This window comes from Zootoca vivipara, chromosome 3, assembly GCF_965207765.1.
Source record: "Zootoca vivipara chromosome 3, rZooViv2.hap1.1, whole genome shotgun sequence".
NCBI lineage: Eukaryota > Metazoa > Chordata > Lepidosauria > Squamata > Lacertidae > Zootoca > Zootoca vivipara.
The window spans coordinates 4,958,124-4,980,157 of NC_142586.1; the positions used below are offsets into that span (position 1 = coordinate 4,958,124).

At 45.2% G+C, this 22,034-nt stretch overlaps 1 protein-coding gene across 1 annotated transcript in view; it reads left to right on the forward strand.

The window, feature by feature from the left end:
* COL4A1 (collagen type IV alpha 1 chain) overlaps nt 1–22,034 on the forward strand; it is a 170,389-nt gene that overhangs the window by 134,553 nt on the left and 13,802 nt on the right. Inside the window, exons 42-46 of the mRNA XM_035110373.3 lie at nt 8,386–8,571; nt 11,304–11,437; nt 14,116–14,188; nt 14,546–14,617; nt 15,271–15,399. Of these exons, the coding sequence (XP_034966264.1) occupies nt 8,386–8,571; nt 11,304–11,437; nt 14,116–14,188; nt 14,546–14,617; nt 15,271–15,399 (594 nt within the window). The remainder of the gene's footprint in view (nt 1–8,385; nt 8,572–11,303; nt 11,438–14,115; nt 14,189–14,545; nt 14,618–15,270; nt 15,400–22,034) is intronic.

Consider the following 22,034-nt stretch of genomic DNA (forward strand, 5'->3'; position numbering starts at 1 on the left):
AAAAGGAATCAAAGAAAGAAACACATCAATGACACCTGAGTACTCTACCCCTTGTTCATTTTTACACACACTGTGATCCTCAACTGATGAGAAATTTAAGGGGTATCAGCACATACCTTGGGTTTGATTTCCTTAGAGTGACTGTAACAGGGGACTGTGGTGTCTTTGTGATATATGGAGTGCTGTGAATTATTTCAAGGAGTGCTCCCCAATGCTCACAGAAAGCAAGATCTTCTGTGTCTTTCTATCTCCACCTCCAATATGATGCTGGCTCTTATTCTTTCATATTCACCCCTCAACCAAAGGAGGAAGGAAAGCTGAGCTGCATTCCCAAACCATTCTCTCCTTCCAGAATTGCCTTTTCATTGACAGACAGTTCCTTAAACAAAGAAGGGTCATTAACTACTTTGCCAACGGCATTATTATTATTATTATTATTATTATTATTATTATTATTATTATTATGCTGCCTTTCATCCAAGGATCACAGGGTGATTTATTATTACTGTATTATTACTTATTGAATAACACACGGAGGTCTCAGGGCAATTCACAGAAAAGATTAACATAAAAACCACAGTACGTATATATAATCAAAATAAAAACAACAACCCAATAACACACAACAACCAGAAAAGAGCCACATTTTAAAAGGGTATAGGATGTCAAACAGATCAACCAAAGGCCTGGTTAAAAAGGCACATTTTTGCCTGACGCCTAAAGTGCGAGGCGAACTTCCCTGGGGAGAGCATTCTACAGATGGGGAGCCACTGCAGAGAAGGCCCGTTCTCATTTTGCCACCCTCCAGACCTCTTGAGGAGGAGGCACATGAAGGAGGGCCTCAGAAGATGATCTCAGGCTCCAGGTAGGTTCATATGGTAAGAGGCGCTCCTTGCGGTCCTAAGTTGTTTAAGGCTTTATAGGTCAAAGCCAGCACATTGAATTGGGCCCAGAAACTAATTGGTAGCCAGTGCAGTTGGACCAGGATCGGTGAAATATGCTCAAACCGTCTTGCTCCGGTGAGCCACGTGGGGGATAGGATTGAGCCCTGCGGAACCCACATTGAAGGTTCCACAGGGCTGCAAAGCACTCTCCAAGTAACACCATCCAAGTAGGACTGCAACCACCGCAAAGCGGTGCCACCTACCCCTAGTTCAGAGAGTCACTCCAGAAGGATACCATGGTCAATCGTATCAAAAGCCACTGAGAGGTCGAGAAGAATTAACAGGGACATGTATGTTTTCCTTCTCTCTCTCTCAACAGAGGTCATACAGGGTGACCAAAGCAGTTTCTGTGCCAAAACCATACCTAAACCCCGATTGAAATGGATCCCGAAAATCAGTTTCTTCGCAAAGCACCTGTATCTGGTCCGCGACCACTTGCTCCAGAACCCTGCCCAGGAAAGGGAGATTAGAAACTGGCTGGTAGTTAGTTAGTTAGGTTTTCTGAATCCAGGGAAGATTTTTTAAAGAAGCAGTTTTACCACTGCCTCCTTCAGACAGGGACCACCCCCTCTCATAAAGAGGCATTGACCTCCCTGACCCAACCAGCTGCTCCCTCCCTGCTGGTTTTTATCAGCCAAGAGGGGCAAGGGTCTAGATCCAAGCACCTTGTCCACATCCTCGAGCCTTACCAACTGAAATTCCTCCAATGCAATAGGACTAGACTGTGCTCTGGCCACCCCATGAGATTCATTTTATCCTCAAAATGCTTTGCAAACAAGACACAGTAAGCCAATATCTCCTGCAATGCTTTTGCAAAGTTTTTTTGCAGATAAAGTCGCTCAGATTCGGAAGGAGGTAGACTCCACCATGGGAGCAGGGCCGGGGCGGGAGAGTGCTGGAGCCCTGTCTAGTCACGTTTCATGGGATAAATTTCAATCTGTTACCTCCGAGGATGTGGACAGGCTGCTTGGGCGAGTGAAACCAACCACCTGTCTCCTTGACCCTTGCCCATCCTGGCTAATAAAAGCGAGCCGGGAAGGGCTGGGGGATGGGCTCCGCGGGGTGGTAAATGCTTCCCTCTATGAGGGAGTATTCCCAAACCCCCTGAAAGAGGCGGTCATTAAACCGCTTCTTAAAAAACCATCTTTAGATGCGGCTAATATGGGCGATAGCCCAGTCTCAAATCTTCCATTCTTGGGCAAGGTGATTGAGCGAGTGGTTGCTGAAAAACTCCAGGCACGCCTGGAAGAAGTGGACCATTTGGATCCCTTCCAGTCGGGATTCAGGCCTCATCATGGGACTGAAACTGCCCTGGTCGCACTGGTTGATGATCTCCGGTGGGCTAGGGACGAAGGTGACAGCTGTTTCCTAGTCCTGCTGGATTTCTCAGCGGTTTTTGACACCATCGACCTTAACATCCTTCTGGACCGTCTAGAGCAGTGTTTCCCAACCTTGTGCCTCCAGCTGTTTTCGGACTACATTTCCCATCATTCCTGACCACTGGTCTTGCTAGCTAGGGATGATGGGAGTTGTAGTCCAAAAACAGCTGGAGTCACAAGGTTGGGAGACACTGGTCTAGAGGGCTTGGGAGTTGGGGGCACTGTCATACAGTGGTTCCGCTCCTTCCTCCTGGGCCATGTCCAAAAAGTGGGAGGAGATGAGTGTTCAGACCCCTGGGCTCTCACTTGTGGGGTGCCTCAGGGTTCTGTCCTCTCCCCCATGCTTTTTAACATCTACATGCAGCCGATGGGAGAGATCATCAGGGGGTTTGGGCTGGGTGTTCATCAGTATGCGGATGATACCCAGCTCTACCTCTCTTTCAAATCAGAACCAGTGAAGGCAGTGAAGGTCCTGTGTGAGTGCCTGGAGGCGGTTGGAGGATGGATGGCGGCTAACAGATTGAGGTTGAATCCTGACAAGACAGAAGTACTGTTCGTGGGGGACAGGAGGTGGGCAGGTGTGGAGGATTCCCTGGTTCTGAATGGGGTAACTGTCCCCCTGAAGGACCAGGTGCGCAGCCTGGGAGTCATTTTGGACTCACAGCTGTCCATGGAGGCGCAGGTCAATTCTGTGTCCAGGGCAGCTGTTTATCAGCTCCATCTGGTACGCAGGCTGAGTCCCTACCTGCCCACTGACTGTCTCTCCAGAGTGGTGCATGCTCTAGTTATCTCTCGCTTGGACTACTGCAATGCGCTCTACGTGGGGCTGCCTTTGAAGGTGACCCGGAAACTACAACTAATCCAGAATGCGGCAGCTAGACTGGTGACTGGGAGCGGCCGCCGAGACCACATAACACCGGTCTTGAAAGATCTACATTGGCTCCCAGTACGTTTCCGAGCACAATTCAAAGTGTTGGTGCTGACCTTTAAAGCCCTAAATGGCCTCGGTCCAGTATACCTGAAGGAGCGTCTCCACCTCCATCATTCTGCCCGGACACTGAGGTCCAGCACCGAGGGCCTTCTGGCGGTTCCCTCGTTGCGAGAAGCCAAGTTGCAGGGAACTAGGCAGAGGGCCTTCTCGGTGGTGGCGCCCGCCCTGTGGAACGCCCTCCCAACAGATATCAAAGAGGAAAACAACTACCAGACTTTTAGAAGACATCTGAAGGCAGCCCTGTTCAGGGAGGCTTTTAATGTTTAATAGATTACTGTGTTTTATTTTTCTGTTGGAAGCCGCCCAGAGTGGCTGGGAAAACCCGGCCAGATGGGCGGGGTATAAATAATAAATTATTATTATTACTAGTCTCATTCAGCCCGTTAAGAAAACGGGCACTAGAGGTGCGACGGGGCCGCGGCCTTCCCTCCCTTTCTGCACTCGGCCGCGGGGCGCGCCGGGAACGCAATTCAACAAAGCGCTCTCCCGTCGTGTCCCGCGGCCGAGCACAGAGAGGGAGGGAAGGCCGCGGCCCCGCCGCTCCTCCCACGGGTCAGGAGGAGGAGGAGGAGGCGGACCAAGATGGCGGCATCGGGCTCCGGGGCTGTGGCCCGCGGTGGTGGGAGCTGGACCGGGCTCCTGCCGCCGCGGCCCCGGAGCCCAATGCCGCCATCTTGGTCCAGCGCCGCAGGGGAACGGGAGGCAGAGGGTTGAGGGGGGAGAGAGCGTGTGTGTGTGTACGTCCCGCCTCTTCGTCCAGTCCCTGTGTCCGTGGGGCACATGCGCATTAGCGCAAACCCAGGGACACAGGGAATACTGGACGCAGAGACACAGGGACTTTATTATATAGGATTGTTATTATTATTATTATTATTATTTATTCTATCACCTCCTTTGGGCCAGCATGTAAAAGGCAGGTACTACCCAGAAAAGCTCTGCCGGACGACATAATGAGGATGCAATGGAGGCAGCAAAATATGCTTTCTTTGCTGTCTTCACTGCCACTAGGTAGACTCGATAATGAGCCCTTACCAGTGTTCAGTTTCATTCATTCAGATCTTTCCTCCACTTGTATTCAACTGTCTCCCAGCTTGCTTCCTTGCCCTAAGCTCTGGAGTATATCAGGGGGCCAATTGGGCTATGTGAAGTGGGAGAGGGCACTCAACAGGCGATTGTGTCTTCCACTGGATTTCACCGTGAATTCCACGGGATCCATCAGCCTCCGAGGGCAGACCTTCCTAATAGGTCCCCTGCCCCTTTGGAGGGGGAAAGGTGCTGATATCCTAAATCTCATCAGAAAGTGATTGACAAGGGACTGATGTCAATGTCCACCACCTTCAAATCACCCTCTTCCTGCCTAGTTAAGAAAACAAGGTCCAGAGTGTGGCCTGCCATGTGCTTTGAGCCGGTGACATGTTGGGACAGCCCCATGGTTGTCATGGTGGCCGTGAGGTCCTGAGCCGCCCCAGAGCCTTGGCCTCAATACTCTGTCAGCTCAAGCAGGGAGACTCCTGGGCAGCGAGATGGGCGGGAAACCAGCAGAATCCCTAGTCTGTCCCCATTGCCCAATCCTGGAATACACACTCTGGATCCCCCCCCCCCAAAAAAAAACCTGGACAGAGAGCCTGGAGATAGAGAGAGAATCTCTATAGACCACAGCAACTCCTCATCCCCAACCCTTGAGTCTGGCCTGATGCTGCACTGAGTAGCCACTCCACCCTCTTCACCCACCCAGGTTCCAGTGATACATGCCAGATCATAATCAGATGATGGATGAGGGAGATTTATTCTGGGCTGACCTGGCATTCAAACGCAGCAATCACAGACCCAAGGGCTGGCTGATATGACAACCACAATTCCCCAAGTTGGAGGAGGGGCTGGCACAGTCACTAACTCCCTGTCCCTCCTTGCAAGCCCAGAACCACTGAAATTGGGCCACCCCCTACTCTCCCCTGCTCCTCTCTTCCCAGCACATCCTACCAAGTACCCTTAAGGTAAAGGTAAAGGGACCCCTGACCAGTCCAGTCATGATTGACTCTGGGGTTGCAGCGTTATTGGCCGAGGGAGCCGGCGTACAGCTTCCAGGTCATGTGGCCAGCATGAAAAAGCCACTTCTGGCGAACCAGAGCAGCGCACGGAAACGCCGTTTACCTTCCCGCTTGGAGCAGTACCTATTTATCTACTTGCACTTTGATGTGCTTTCAAACTGCTAGGTTGGCAGGAGCAGAGACCGAGCAACGGGAGCTTACCCCGTCGCGGGGATTCGAACCGCCGACCTTCCGATTGGCAAGCCCTAGGCTCAGTGGTTTAACCCACAGCACCACCCGCGTCCCTACCAAGTCCCCTTACAATCCAGTTAAAACACACAAAAAAGAATTTAAAAGGATATAAAGCAGCAGTCCTTATAAAACCTGTCAGGCCCCACCCTGGGCCCAGTCTTATTCAACATCTTTATCAATGACTTGGATGATGCGCTTGAGGGCATCCTGAGCAAGTTTGCAGATGACACCAAATTGGGAGGGGTGGCTAATACCCCAGAGGACAGGATCACACTTCAAAATGACCTTAACAGATTAGAGAACTGGGCCAAAGCAAACAAGATGAATTTTAACAGGGAGAAATGTAAAGTACTACACTTGGGGGGGGGGGAATGAAAGACAAGATGGGGGACATCTGGCTTGAGAGCAGTACATGTGAAAAGGATCTAGGAATCTTGGTAGACCATAAACTTGACATGAGTCAACAGTGTGACACAGCAGCTAAAAAAGCCAATGCAATTCTGGCCTGCATCAATAGGAGTATAGAATCTAGATCAAGGGAAGTAATAGTACCACTGTATTCTGCTCTGGTCAGACCTCACCTGGAGTACTGTGTCCAGTTCTGGGCACCACAGTTCAAGAAGGATACTGACAAGCTGGAATGTGTCCAGAGGAGGGCAACCAAAATGGTCAAAGGCCTGGAACAATGCCTTAAGAGGAACGGCTTAGGGAGCTGGGTATGTTTAGCCTGGAGAAGAGAAGGTTAAGGGGTGATATGATAGCCATGTTCAAATATATGAAAGGATGTCATATAGAAGAGGGTGAAAGATTGTTTTCTGCTGCTCCAGAGAAGCGGACACAGAGCAATGGATTCAAACTACAAGAAAGAAGATTCCACCTAAACATTAGGAAGAACTTCCTGACAGTAAGAGCTGTTCAGCAGTGGAATTTGCTATCAAGGAGTGTGGTGGAGTCTCCTTCTTTGGAGGTCTTTAAGCAGAGGCTTGACAGGCATATGTCAAGAATGCTTTGATGGTGTTTCCTGCTTGGCAGGGGATTGGACTGGATGACCCTTGTGGTCTCTTCCAACTCTATGATTCTATGATTGAACAGAGTTTCAAAACCCCACCCATGGCAGCAAAATTAAAAGCATAGAAATTAGGCTGTAAAACCTTATTTTGAGCAAGTCCAGCTATGGAGCAAGCTATCGCTCTGCCTATCTTTCTCTGATTAACAAAGAATCAGGCAACAACTTGGGGTATCTTATTTTTTTATTAAGTATGGTACAGTTTAAGAAGATTAAGAAGATTAAGGGGTGATAGGATAGCCATGTTCAAATATATAAAAGGACTAGCTGGCCCGGCCATGCGTTGCTGTGGGTTTTTCTGTTAAATGGACCTTCAGAGTCTCCCTTCAGAGTCCCCTCACCTGCCCTGTCCCAACCCTGACTCCCCTACTGTAAGTTTCAAAAATAAGATTCCCCCCACGCGTGTTCCTGAAAATGTCCACACCCCCCACTGCTTTGGCTAACTCAGGGTCCTACCTCCCCCCCCATGGCTATGTGTTTCCCCCTACCTTTGTTGTGCCTCATCCCTGTGATCCCCTCCCCCATTGTTGTGTCTCATCCCTGTGATTCCCCCACCCTGTGAAAGGCCCTATTCTGTTTGTTTTTCCCTGCTTGGCAATGCTGCAGCCTATCTAAAAAGCTGGGCCTTGTTGCTGCAAAAGGACTGTTTTCAGTTGGTTTCTGTGGAATTTTGTGATGTCATCTGGCAGCGCAGCTTTGGAGGCAGCAGCGTGCGATCTGCCTTTCTATTGGATGCTGCTGGAGTCTTCAGAGCTTCTGGTGGTGACGTTTAATTTGGGTGCCACTTTTGTGTGTGTTTAATCATTATTTTAGGTGTGAAAGGTGTGGGTTTTTTTGGGGGGGGAAATTATGCCAGATCCCTCCCTGATGGGCATGGACCGTTGTGGCCAAATTTGTTACATTACGGTTCAGCAATTACGGAGAAAGACTGGGACATCTGTGCGCGCAATACCTACATTTATATATATATATAGGGGTCATCTAGAGGAGGGAGAAAGGTTGTTTTCTGCTGCTCCCGAGAAGCGGACACGGAGCAATGGATTCAAACTACAAGAAAGAAGATTCCACCTAAACATTAGGAAGAACTTCCTGACAGTAAGAGCTGTTTGGCAATGGAATTTGCTGCCAAGGAGTGTGGTGGAGTCTCCTTCTTTGGGGTCTTCAAGCAGAGGCTTGACGGCCATATGTCAGGAATGCTTTGATGGTGTTTCCTGCTTGGAAGGGGGTTGGACTGGATGGCCCTTGTGGTCTCTTCCAACTCTATGATTCTACGATTCTAGGTAGATAGAGGCAGGAGCAGGGCCCTCAGGTTCAACCAATAATCACAGGGTGTGAGGGCTCCTCAGGTGACATCTAGACAAACTTTGATAGTTATCTTTTCCTTTGAAGAGGTCTGTTCCAGAGCTACAAACAACAGAACAGGCAGCTTTCTCTGTAGAGTGAGAACACAGAATGGCTATTGCATTGAAAGCATCCATGGTTGTCAGAGCACAGTTACACACACACACACACACACACACACACACGCGCGCGCGCGCTAAGTTAAACTGTTTCTCCATCCCCAAAACAAGTTTCCAGTTAAATGGCATCTCTTAAGCCTTCCATCTTTTTTCTTGGTCCTGACCAACAACACTTTAGATGACTCAGTTCCAGACATTTACTAGTCTCCACACTTCATATGCCTAAGATAACGAGTTTCCTAAATGATTGTCATTTTACATCTTAGGTGCAAAAGGAGATGTGGGCTTCCCTGGCTCCCCAGGAAGTCCAGGGATTCCTGGTACAAAGGGAGAAGCAGGATTTCCTGGCGCTCAGGGTCCTTCAGGCCAACCAGGTGTTCCTGGATTACCAGGCAAAATTGGAGAGGGACCTAAGGGTGACCGGGGACCTCAAGGCCGACCTGGGCTTCAAGGTAAGAGTATTTGTAGACAACATACAGTTGTACCTTGTAAGTCAAACAGCTTAGTTCCCAAACGTTTTAGCTTCCGAACGTCGCAAGCCCGGAAGTGACTGTTCCAGTTTGCGAACTATTTTTGGGAGCTGAATGTCCCACAGAGTTTCCACATTTCCGCTGGGCTCAGCCAATCAGAAGCCACGCTTTGGTTTTTGAACGTTTTGGCAGTCAAACGGATGTCTGGAACAAATTCCGTTCGACTTCCAAGGTACGACTGTACCTATATGTGTTTTTACAAACTTAATGAGCACTTAATGTACAAAGATCGTCCAACAGTACTTATTCAAGAACAAAAAAAAAAGAGTGAAAGATTTTCACACTGGGCTATTCCCAAAATGGAAATGTTGATGTTCTGCATCGTTGGATGAAGGAATTGAGAGTGTGTTCAACCATCCAATTTGCAGATGACACCAAACTGGGAGGGGTAGCTAATGCTGCAGAAGACAGAATCAGAATTCAAAATGACCTTAACAAAGGGAGAACTGGGTCGAAGTTAACAAAATTAATTTCAATAGGGACAGATGGAAGGTTCTGTACTTAGGCAGGAAGAAGCAGCTGCCCAAATATAAGATGGGGGACCTCTAGCTTACTAGTAGTACATGTGAAAAGTACAGTACACGTGACATGAGTCAACAGTATGGTGCAGCAACAGAAAAGCTAATGCTATTCTAGGCTATATCAACGGAAGTATAGTGTCCCAATCAAGGGAAGCCATAGTCCCACTCTATTCTGCCTTGGTGAGACCACACCTGGAGTCCTGTGTCCAGTTCTGGGCACCACAATTTAAGAAGGATGTTGACAAGCTGGAAAATGTGCAGAGTTGGGCAACCAAAATGACCAAGGGTCTGGAAACCAAGCCTTATAAGAAACAGTTGAGAGGGTTGGGTCTGTTTAGAGGAACGGCTTAGGGAGCTAGGTATGTTTAGCCTGGAGAAGAGAAGGTTAAGGGGTGATATGATAGCCATGTTCAAATATATAAAAGGATGTCATATAGAAGAGGGTGAAAGGTTGTTTTCTGCTGCTCCAGAGAAGCAGACACGGAGCAATGGATTCAAGCTACAAGAAAGAAGATTCCACCTAAATATTAGGAAGAACTTCCTGACAGTAAGAGCTGGTCAACAGTGGAATTTGCTGCCAAGGAGTGTGGTGGAATCTCCTTCTTTGGAGGTCTTTAAGCAGAGGCTTGACAGCCATCTGTCAGGAATGCTTTGAAGGTGTTTCCTGCTTGGCAGGGGGTTGGACTGGATGGCCCTTGTGGTCTCTTTCAACTCTATGATTCTAATAATTGTAAATGTGGAAACCAATCCAAAATGGAAGGAAGGAAGGAAGGAAGGAAGGAAGGAAGGAAGGAAGGAAGGAAGGAAGGAAGGAAGGGGGAAGAGAGAACAATAAATTCTGCTTCTCTTCCTCATGGAGCTTTGTCTCCAACATCTAACGGGGTTCGCCTCATCCCCCTGAGAGCTCCACTATCGGAAGCTTATGGTGCCTATTTAAAAAGCTGGGCCTTGTTGCTGCAAAAGGACTGTTTTCAGTTGGTTACTGTGGAATTTTGTGATGTCATCTGGCAGCCCACTTTGGAGGCAGCAGCGTGCGATCTGCCTTTCTATTGGATGCTGCTGGAGTCTTCAGAGCTTCTGGTGGCGATGTTTAATTTGGGCACACTTTTGTGTGTGTTTAATCATTATTTTAGGTGTGAAAGGTGTGGGGTTTTGGGGGGGGGATTATGCCAGATCCCTCCCTGATGGGCATGGAACGTTGTGGCCAAATTTGTTACATTACGGTTCAGCAGTTATAGAGAAAGGCTGAGACATCTGCGCACGCAATGCCTACATTTTTATATACTGTATATAGATGTCATCTAGAGGAGGGAGAAAGGTTGTTTTCTGCTGCTCCTGAGAAGCGGACACGGAACAATGGATTCAAACTACAAGAAAGAAGATTCCATCTAAACATTAGGAAGAACTTCCTGACAGTAAGAGCTGTTCAGCAGTGGAATTTGCTGCCAAATAGTGTGGTGGAGTCTCCTTCTTTGGAGGTCTTTAAGCAGAGGCTTGACAGCCATCTGTCAGGAATGCTTTGATAGTGTTTCCTGCTTGGCAGGGGGTTGGACTGGTTGGCCCTTGTGGTCTCTTCCAACTCTATGATTCTATGAATCAATGCCTTCAAGTGTTCAAAAAGAAGATTCTGACTAAATATCAAGAAGAACCTTCTGGTGCTCAGAAAGGACTCCCTTGGGAAGGTGGTGGACTCTCCTACCTTGGAGATTTTTAAGCAGAGGTTGGCTGGCCATCTGGCATGAATAATTTAGCTGCATTATCCTGCATTGCGGGGAGTTAGACTAGATGTCCAACTCTACAATTCTATGGTTCTATTTTAATTAAAGAATGTCAAATGGCTTAAGAGTTTCATTAGGTACATTATTGTTATTTGGAAAGCAGAATGTATCAATGAATCTTTTGTTAATGCGGTAGATAGGTGTACATCTCAAATGCTGTTGTTTCCAGGTTCCACAAAATTATTGAAATGGAATTGTGAAAGTCGCATTCATTTTGGATTTTATTGCTCCCGGCCACTTCTTTGGTTTTACCTTGGGCAAGAGTGAGGCACAGTCAGCCATTATTTGGCCAGACTCATTTGCTTTCTTCTAACAACAATATTGCCCATAAGTAACTTTTCCATTCCTGTTTTAGGACTTCCTGGGCCGCAAGGCTCTCCAGGTGCTCCAGGATTACCAGGAGCCAGAGGAGAAAAAGGAAGCCCAGGATGGCCAGGAACACCAGGAAGACCTGGACTCAAAGGTGACCAGGGGCTGCAAGGAATCCCTGTAAGTCAATTTCAGGAGTGCTGTATTAATGGATTTATCTATTATTACATAATGAAATAGTGTTTGTTAATTTGTTCATTTCATTTACTAAATTAATTGGTTTTGAATAATACTCTTTTTCAAACCAGTATGTATGTGTTTTAAAAATGTACTCCCCTGTACTAAATAGTTGCTGAAGGGGGCACATGCTGGAGCAACAGGGTGAGTCCAGTGCTCAACTTCCTGCACTCCCCCCCCCCAATTGAGCCTTCAAATTTGTTACAAGTACCAGTAGGTACACCTGCTAGCATATGCTGCCTAGCACAGCTGGGACCGAGAGCAAGGATTAAGACCTTACCTACTTCTCTAACCCTCTCTCATGCATTTTGGAAAAGGCATGGCCCCAAATCCATCTCTAAACATGGTAGCTAAGGTGGGAAAAGGAGGAAATGACCAAATGATCCTTCAAAGATTGCCAACATGCATGCTGACCTCATCAAGAATGGCAGGGCAGTTTCAAAACCCGACCTAGACGATAAAACCACAGCTTTAACATCCCACCCCTCCAATACAGGAAAAAACAGCTTCAGAAGCATTTGTTAATTGATCTCACAATCCAGATGAAATTAAGGATTTAACTAAACATCAAGGAGCTTTATTAGTAAACTTGGGTGATCAGGAAAACTCTGGACACCAAAATAATATTTTGTTTTTTTTAAAAAAAATATTTTTATTAATTTTCCAATTAAAACCAATTATATCACATTCAATATTTCAAATTATACACATATATATATCAATCAAACCGAATGTTATGCCAAATCATCTAAAGAATTTTTTATTTGGGTTCCCATGCTTCAAGAAATTGGGAATTCCTCGCAACTGTCCACTGCCGTCTTTTTTCTAAAGTTCAAATCGTCCTCCAAGTTCATAATAATCCAGATCTTCCCCTTACAGTCACATAGATGTTTTCCACTTTCATCCGATTGTTTCCCAGCTGCTGAGATAAATATCAAACAAAGTTTCACAGATGTTCTTTCTCCTGTGTGAGTTAATCAGTCCAGCCTCCCCATAAATCTTCTTAATGGAGCTCCCTGTTGCGTCGAAGCAGCACGAAGCAGCGCCATCTTAAAAAGCTCAAATCACTTTCGTTTTCTCTCATAGCCATGAAGATTTACGATCATTATAGAATTTACAGCTTTTCCAGGCAGGAGACCCAAACATCAAACCATAAACTCTTGGTAAATTAATGGATCTCCTTGCCCTATAGCTGAACTTAGCTTCAGGTCGCTGCTCCAATTTAAAGTGCGTCACAGCTCATAAATCCTCCGAACGCGTCCAGAACTCCTTCCGTCCGACTAGGGGGGGGGCTTTTCTCATCGGCAACTCCACATCTTTAAAAAATATGCTCAGTAACAACAGTTATAAAGTTCAACTCACACAGTCTTTTGCTTCTCTTTCACTCCAAACAAGCCAGGACATCGCGTCCGGGAAGGTACGAGGCAACAATATGGAGGAAAAAAAATAAAAACTCACTTCCCTTATCGCTCCGTCCCCATCAATCCTTCTTCCAGATGCTGTACAATCTTTGACTCCTCTCCCTCAGCAGCATAAATTTCTCAGCAGTAAACAGCGCTTCTTCCCCTCCTTCTGAAGTATGTCCATAGATTTAAGCCTAATTATCTTCTTTAACCATGGAAATCCCCGCCATGCAGATTAGCGTCCGGGAGTCCTGGCCCTCGTAAGTGCTCAGCCCAAGCTCCCCCCACTCCAAAAACAGTCGGAGTGGGTCTGGGGGCATCGCGGGCCAGCGGCCCCTCTCCGTAACCCCCGGAGAGGGTAGGGGGTTGCCATTTACTCCCCTAGCAACCGCCAAATTCCTTACGAAGGTCAGAGAGATGGAAAACAGGTCCGCCATTCCTGCAGGCGGAAACCGGAACTCGACACCAAAATAATATTTTGGTTCACAGTCTAATTGAACGAGGGCGGGGAGCAAAAAAGGACTAATTTATGTTTTTCTAAGATGGTGAGCTAAATTAACACCAGAGGTGGAAATTAATAAGCTTGGCCACAGGAATCTAGGCCCCTGCCCAAAAGAATGCTCCTCCCAATGACATGATATTGCTGCTTCTTTTTTTACATGATTATTGCTTTCAACAACTTTGCTGTTAAAGAGAATCTCACCAAGGCATTGTGCACTAAAGGGCAGGTAGAATATGAAGGAAAATCCATATTGTTTCTGCAAGACGCCAAGCATGGAAACATCAATGTGCCAGAAGGCCTATAAGCCTGCTATTGATCTCATTTGTGATGTTAGTATTAAGTATACATGAGATTTGCCCTTCACTCTAATTATGGAGGTGGACAAAATACAGCATAAGGCGACATCTAAAAGTGATAGGGTGAACATCCTGACTCTCCTTAATTTGAACATTGTGTGGAAGGAAAAGGATTGGAAACAGGACCGAAAAGAAATGAATGTAACATGGGAAATATAGACAATCCCATCCACTTCAGCTAGAAAACACCATCACTTGTGCCATGTAGCAGATCCTTTTTTATGCATAACTTACTTGTCTATTCAATTTCAGGAGATACATGTTGACTGCTTGACTTGTTGTGATTTTAGAAATTGTCCACAAAATCTGTGTGTCACTTGTGTACAAAGCCATAACTGAGGGCTGTTTTCTCTTCTGCAGGGCAATGCTGGCTTTCCAGGAGCTGCTGGCCCAAAAGGTGACATGGGGCCTTCTGGAATTCCAGGCCCTCAAGGTACCGTATGAAGGACGATATAATGGCCAGCAGAAACTACATTGTGACAATAAAGAGGAAATAGATTTTCATTCTAACTCCCTTGCAAGGTGGTGGACTCTCCTTCACTGACGGTTTCTAAGAAGAGGTTGGATGGCCATCTGTCATGGATGCAATGCAGTTGAGAATCCTGCATTGCAAGGGGTTGGATTAGATGAACCTTGAGGTCCCTTACAACTCTATAGTTCTATGATTCCATGATTGTACTCAAGTAGAATGTATAAAATAGTTCTCAAGTATTTGGTATATAGAAAGTGTGGTTTAGAATTATAAATAAGCAGAAGAGTTGCCTATACTGAAAGTTTAATTTCTATCCAGGTCCAAAAGGTTCTTCGGGCGTTCCTGGACTCAAAGGAGAACAAGGTGATCAAGGGTTTCCAGGAGCTAAAGGTATGTCATAACTTTGTCCATTTTATCTTCAGGTTTGATGACAAGGACAGGCTGGTGTCTGAGGGGTGGGCAGAAGAGGTGGGGGCAGGAGAATAATCCAGGGGAAGGGGCCAGTGATTTGAGGGGTTCTGTGCCACCTCTGGTCACTCAGAGATGGAGGAAGAGGGAGTGAGGGAAGAGTTGCAGGGAGGCACAGTCCCAGAGAATTGACCATTAGTGTTTTCCTCGTCCCTTCCTCCACTATGTCCAAGAACGAGGAAGGAGCATCTGGAGCTGCTGCACAGGATAAATTGCTAGTTGCTTGCATAACCCATGTCAGATGAGAGTGTTTAAGTAAACTGGAAGGGGTCGGAGCCCAAGTCTGAAGAAGTAGATGCCTAGCTAGCTAATTAGCATGAGTGGTGCTTATATCCCCTGTACTTCGGGAGTTGACATAATGGAGTACTTTGCCAACATAGAGCTAAACTTTCAAACGTGTGTCTTCATTGGGACTGGGTATGCTCAGCACGTTTGATTATTTTGATGTCAAGGAGCAGAAATATGTTCCTAAGGGGCCTCTCCAATTAGCACCTTTGTTTGTGATTCCCTCAACATAAAATATTGACACAATGTAATTTGCCGAGTGGGCAGTATTTACTCTTAATTTTTTCCAGGTTTTCCAGGTCCTCCAGGTCCTCCAGGCCCCTACCAGCTCTTGAAAGGGGAACCAGGTGAACCTGGCCCCGCAGGCCCAGTAGGCCCTAAGGGATTTCCTGGTCCTCCAGGCCCAAAAGGCCAACAAGGTGAGAGGCTTTTTAGTTCTTCTAGAATTCATAGGTCTTCAACCCATAGAGATGGTTTGTGAAGCCAAATCAGGTGAGTCGCAACAAAGCTGTCACCACCATGTTGGAAATCAGTTTAGGCTGTCCCGATGAGGCACATGGTGCCTCGGCTCAGATGCATTCTTCCAATGAGAAATGCATTTTGTCCATTTCCACGAGGGCTGCAATGTGGCTGGAGAAAGGCACAAGCCTTTTTCAATAAGATACATATTTCTGGTTAACCTATTGCCCCACTTTCTTCTAGTTCAGGAGCTCCTACAGATGAAGGGCAGTCTTTATCACTTTCTAGTGTATTTCTATGGCTTTCTGCACTTGTACCAGAATGGAATTATTCTAGGGACAGATGCTGAGATTTCATTTGCAGCAGAGAAGCTCAGTTGTTCCCTGGTAGGCTGCTGGTGTGGTAATTAAAGAAGAAATAACGTGAAAAAATGATTAATAAATTGATTGTGGACGGAGAAATAATTGAGGAACCAAAAAAGATAAGTAACAGCTTCCTGGCATATTTCAGGGAACTCTACAAAGAAGGTAAAGAAAAATCAAGAAAAAATGAACGAGTTCTTAAACCAAAATGAACTCTGGAAGATTTCAAAAGAGGAAGTGGCTCAGCTAAAGCCCCAATCAGCATGATGGAAATCCAGCAGGCAATGAAAAAGATGAAAGTAGGGAAAGCTCCAGGTCCAGATGGATTGCCGGCCAAATATGATTTAAAAAGTAGAAGAATTATTGTCATTACCATTTAAAGAAGTAGCAAATAACATCTTAAATACAAGAAAGCTGCCAGAATCATGGGAGGAAGTCTATATAACCCTGATTCCAAAGGGAACAGAGCCATCAGCTGTTAAAAATTACAGACACATCTCATTACTTAACAATGATTATAATATCTTTGCAGACATTTTAGTGAGTAGACTGAAATGGACACTGAAGAATTATATTCATGATTGCCAAGCAGGATTTCTCCCAGGCCGCCATGTGAAAAATAATATAAGACATGTGACAGACATCTTAGAGTATCTAGAAGCAAGAAATTATGAACAGGAGGCACTGGTGTTCATCAATGCAGAAAAGGCCTTCAATAATGTATGAAGAAAACCTTAAAAATGATAGGAGTAGGAGAAAATTTCTGCAATATACTCGCAGCAAAGAGCTAAATTAATTATTAGCAATAATCTAACAGAGTACTGTGGCATTAAGAAAGGAACAAGACATCTCCATTGTTATTTATATTAGTGTTGTAGATCCGAAACATGAATATCAGAAAAGAAAAAAATATAAGGGGCATAGTGGTTAGAAGTAAGACCTTCAAGGTAAAAGCATTCACCCATGACTTGATAATAACAAAAGAAAACCCAAGAGAAAGTGTGCCAACAGTTTCAGAGAATTTAGGTCAGTCACAGGCTTCAAATTAAATAGAGATAAAACCAAAATGTTAGTTAAAAACATGAAAGATGAGGATAAAAGAGAATTACAGCAGTTTACTGGCCTTACGATCACCAAGAAAATAAAGTATTTAGGTATATGGATGACAGTTAAAATAAAAATTTGTACAAATATAGTTACATACCAATCTGGAAAGAGATAAAAAGAAATATGGAAATATGGGACAGGTTAAAATTATCATTTTGGGATAGGATCTCCACAATAAAAATGAATGTTTTGCCCAACATATTTCAAGCCATTCCAGTAGTAGGAAGCACAAGGCATTTTAAGACCTGGCAGAAGAACATAACAAAATTCATTTTATTAAATAGTGGGTAGACGAAACAGCAATTCTTCAAGAAGCTCCTTATTTGGAAGCCAGAACAGAACTGAACTGCATTGCCGAGCTGGCCTGCTTTTATAGAGGCTGGCTCAAACAATGTATCAAACATAATTCAAAGTTCCCTCCTAAAGTTCCCTCCTAAAACAACTGTCAAGGACCTGAGGGAAAACTATGTACACTAATACATAACACCCCTCCCCACCGAGAAAAGGCATTAGTTACATTTGTAATGGTTTCAATTAGGTACAAGAGCATAACAGTTTCAAGGTACTTAGCTTCTATTTACAATGCAACGTTTCTAATGCAATTACTAACATAGTCTCGTAAGTCATAGCTGTCAAGTTTCGGATTTGAAAATAAGGGATCAGCACCCTCACCTGTCCTGGGGACAGTCTACGATTCTCAGGGACAGTCCACGCTGCGGTAATCCCCCCCCCCAGGCTACAAATTAATTTACACCAGGCTACACACCATCATCTTTCCCCACCTCAACTCGCTCTCCAACCACAAGTATTTCATCCTCCACAGCTACAGCCAACTTCAAGATTTTCTAATTAAATATTTTCCAAGTTTTGAAAAGGAAGATAATACAAACATTTGGAGAAAGTAACTCATTAAGAAGCACAAAGCTGATCACAACCAACATCATTAATATCCATTTTAGCATGCAACCAGCTGGAAGCGACATAAAAAGGACCAGCCTCTTAACCACACACACAAAAACTACATTCACTATCCTGCAAAGATGGAGACCTAGGACTGCATTTCTGAAAGAAACAGTCCCTGACAGAACAACTTTGCCACCCAGGACCCTCTAATAATGACAAATAAATTCTAGGACAGAGCAGGATCCTGAAGCAAGCTCTGATTCGTGCCTCTCCCAGCCTACACCTAGTTAGTAAGGTTGAATATTCCCAAACAAAGGGTCCTCATTGATTCACACTTTGCAGAAGGGCCATCACTTAGTGACAGAGCACCTGCTTGGCATGTAGAAGGTCAATCATTGTAGACAGGGCCTGCCAGTGTAGCTAGGTAGATCAAGGCAGCTTCTTATCAAGATGGGGCAAGTAGCGTAGTTTGGAGGGAAAGAGCTTTCTGGTTTCAACAAGTCTTAGAAATTTTACCTTATCCTGTGCCTATCGCATAGAAGCAGAATAAGAGAAGCAGAATAAGAGAAACAGTGACCCCCCCCCAAATAGCAGCCACATAGTCTACTGATGTGTTTTAAATTTTTATAAAGCAGGGAAACATATAAAGGATCTCCATAACACTTAATTTGTGTAAAGCGACTCCTGAAAGTGGAATCTGGTGCAACAAGAGATGTGGCTTTCTGGAAAAGGCCAAGATTCATCTGGTCTGTCATCCTTTTGCAAAAATCCCAACAGGTGCTGCTACCCCAGTTGGCCATTAAGTCACCGAGGTTGAGTTTACATCACCATTTCATAGAATCATAGAATCATAGAGTTGGAAGAGACCACAAGGGCCATCCAGTCCAACCCCCTGCCAAGCAGGAAACGCCATCAAAGCATTCCTGACAGATGGCTGTCAAGCCTCTGCTTAAAGACCTCCAAAGAAGGAGACTCCACCACACTCCTTGGCAGCAAATTCCACTGTCAAACAGCTCTTACTGTCAGGAAGTTCTTCCTAATGTTTAGGTGGAATCTTCTTTCTTGTAGTTTGAATCCGTTGCTCGGTGTCCGCTTCTCTGGAGCAGCAGAAAACAACCTTTCTCCCTCCTTTATATGACATCCTTTTATATATTTGAACATGGTTATCATATCACCCCTTAACCTTCTCTTCTCCAGGCTAAACATACCCAGCTCCCTAAGCCGTTCCTCATAAGGCATCGTTTCCAGGCCTTTGACCATTTTGGTTGCCCTCTTCTGGACACGTTCCAGCTTATCAGTATCCTTCTTGAACTGTGGTGCCCAGAACTGGACACAATACTCCAGGTGAGGTCTGACCAGGGCAGAATACAGTGGTACTATTACTTCCCTTGATCTAGATGCTATACTCCTATTGATGCAGCCCAGAATTGCATTGGCTTTTTTAGCTGCTGCATCACACTGCTGACTCATGTCAAGTTTGTGGTCAACCAAAACTCAAGTGTAGTACTTTACATTTCTCCTTGTTAAAATTCATCTTGTTTGCTTTGGCCCAGTTGTCTAATCTGTTAAGGTCATTCTGAAGTGTGGTCCTGTCCTCTGGGGTGTTAGCCACCCCTCCCAATTTGGTGTCATCTGCAAACTTGCTCAGGATTCCCTCAAGCCCATCATCCAAGTCATTGATAAAGATGTTGAACAAGACTGGGCCCAAGACAGAACCCTGTGGCACCCCACTAGTCACTACTCTCCAGGATGAGGAGGAGCCATTGATGAGCACCCTTTGGGTTCGGTCAGTAAGCCAGCTACAAATCCACTGAATGGTAGCATTGTCTAGCCCACATTTTACCAGCTTCTTTACAAGAATATCATGGGGCACCTTGTCAAAGGCCTTGCTGAAATCAAGATAGGCTACATCCACAGCGTTCCCTTCATCTACCAGGCTTGTAATTCTGTCAAAAAATGAGATCAGATTAGTCTGACATGACTTATTTTTCAGGAACCCATGCTGACTTTTAGTGATCACAGAGTTTCTTTCTAGGTGCTCACAGACTGTTTGCTTAATGATCTGCTCTAGAATCTTTCCTGGTATTGATGTCAGGCTGACTGGGCGGTAATTGTTTGGGTCCTCTCTTTTCCCCTTTTTGAAAATAGGGACAACATTTGCACTCCTCCAGTCTGCTGGAACTTCGCCTGTTCTCCAGGAATTTTCAAAGATTATTGCCAGTGGTTCTGAAATCACCTCTGCCAGTTCTTTTAATACTCTTGGATGTAGTTCATCTGGCCCTGGAGACTTGAATACATCTAAACTAGCCAAGTATTCTTGTACTACCTCCTTACTTATTCTGGGCTGTGTTTCCCCTGCTGAATCATCTGCTCCATATTCTTCAGGTCGGGCGTTTTTTTCTTTCTTGGAGAAGACTGAGGCAAAGAAGGCATTGAGGAGTTCTGCCCTTTCTCTGTCCCCTGTTTGCATTTCACCATCTTCTCCTCTGAGTGACCCCACTGTTTCCTTGTTTTTCCTTTTGCTACGGACATACCCATAAAAGCCCTTTTTGTTGCTTTTAACCTCTCTGGCGAGCCTGAGTTCATTCTGTGCTTTAGCTTATCTGACTTTGTCTCTACACGTGCTGGCTATATGTTTGAATTCCTCTCTGGAGATTTCCCCCCTTTTCCATTTTTTGTACATATCCCTTTTAAATCTTCTCAGTCAAAAGTTCTTTAGATAGCCAGCCTGGCTTCTTTAGGCACCTTCCATGTTTCCGTCTCATTGGTATTGCCTGAAGTTGTGCTTTTAATATCTCCCTTTTAACAAACTCCCAACCATCATGAACTCCCTTCCCTTTTAGTATTACTGTCCATGGGATTTCACCCAGCGTTTCCCTAAGTTTTCTGAAGTCGGCTTTCTTAAAGTCTAGAATTTGGACCTTGGTATGCTTGGTTGCTCCTTTCCGCTGGATAATAAACTCCAGAAGAGCATGGTCACTCCCACCTAATGATCCTGCCACTTCTACCCCACTAACCAAGTCATCACTATTGGTTAGGACCAGATCTAAAATGGCTGATCCTCTTGTTGCTTCTCCCACTTTCTGGACAATGAAGTTGTCTGCAAGGCCAGTGAGGAATCTGTTCGACCTTATGCTCTTGGCTGAGTTTGACATCCAACAAATATCAGGATAGTTGAAATCCCCCATTACTACTATCTCACTTCCTTTGGAATGCTTGGCCATCTGTTCCAGGAAGGCATCATCTGTGTCCTCAGTTTGGCTTGGGGATCTATAGTAAACTCCCACAATGAGATCACTGTTGTTTTTCTCTCCCTTAATTTTGACCCAGATACTCTCAATTTGGCTTTGAAGTTTTAAATCCTGGATCTCTTCACATTTGCTGTTGTTGCCGCAGTTTTGCAACTGCAGCATACTTTTCATGGGCAATAAATGGAGAAATAATAGCATGTCAGCATGCTCACTTCTTGCTAGCACAGAAGTCAACTTGTGGGGGCCAAGGTCCCTTCACCCCACCAATAAAATATTTGAGGGGGCTGTTGTCGTCCCCAAGTTGATGGGCATTGCCATTCAAATAGTGTGTGCTGCCTCATGCGATCGATTATGCCCCCCAATCCCCAATATTCTATTCAAGTTTACTCTCTTGCTAGCTAGCTATCCCATGTTGGGCAAAAATATTCGTCCACTAGAGGGGGTTGGACTGGATGACCCTCGTGGGTCATAGGGAATTTACGAACCATGTAATAATAATAATAATAATAATTTATTATTTATACCCCACCCATCTGGCTGGGCTTCCCCTGCCACTCTGGGCGGCTTCCAACAAACATTAGTGCAGTTTGGGTAAAAAATAAGGGTATTTTGGAGCAAAAAACACTGTGGTGGTTATCACCAATGGAGGCTGTGACTGTAAAAAAGGTTAACATGAGAAACAATTGGGTAACATATAAAGAAATTCTCCAGGAGGAAGATAATCAATTAAAACTTTAAAATTTTGACGAGATAAAAAATAAAGTGACAAGCTGGCTAGTGTATCACCAAATTTGTTATTTATTTAAGCTAGATACAAAGAAGGGATTCAGCAAAGAGCTTTCAAGATTTGAGAAAGACCTGATACCCAGTGAACAGAAAACTTTATCTAAAATGTATACATTTTATTAGAATGGTCAGTAAAGGGTGAGGAGGTAAAGTCAGCCATGGTGAAGTGGGCAGTGGACTTAGGTC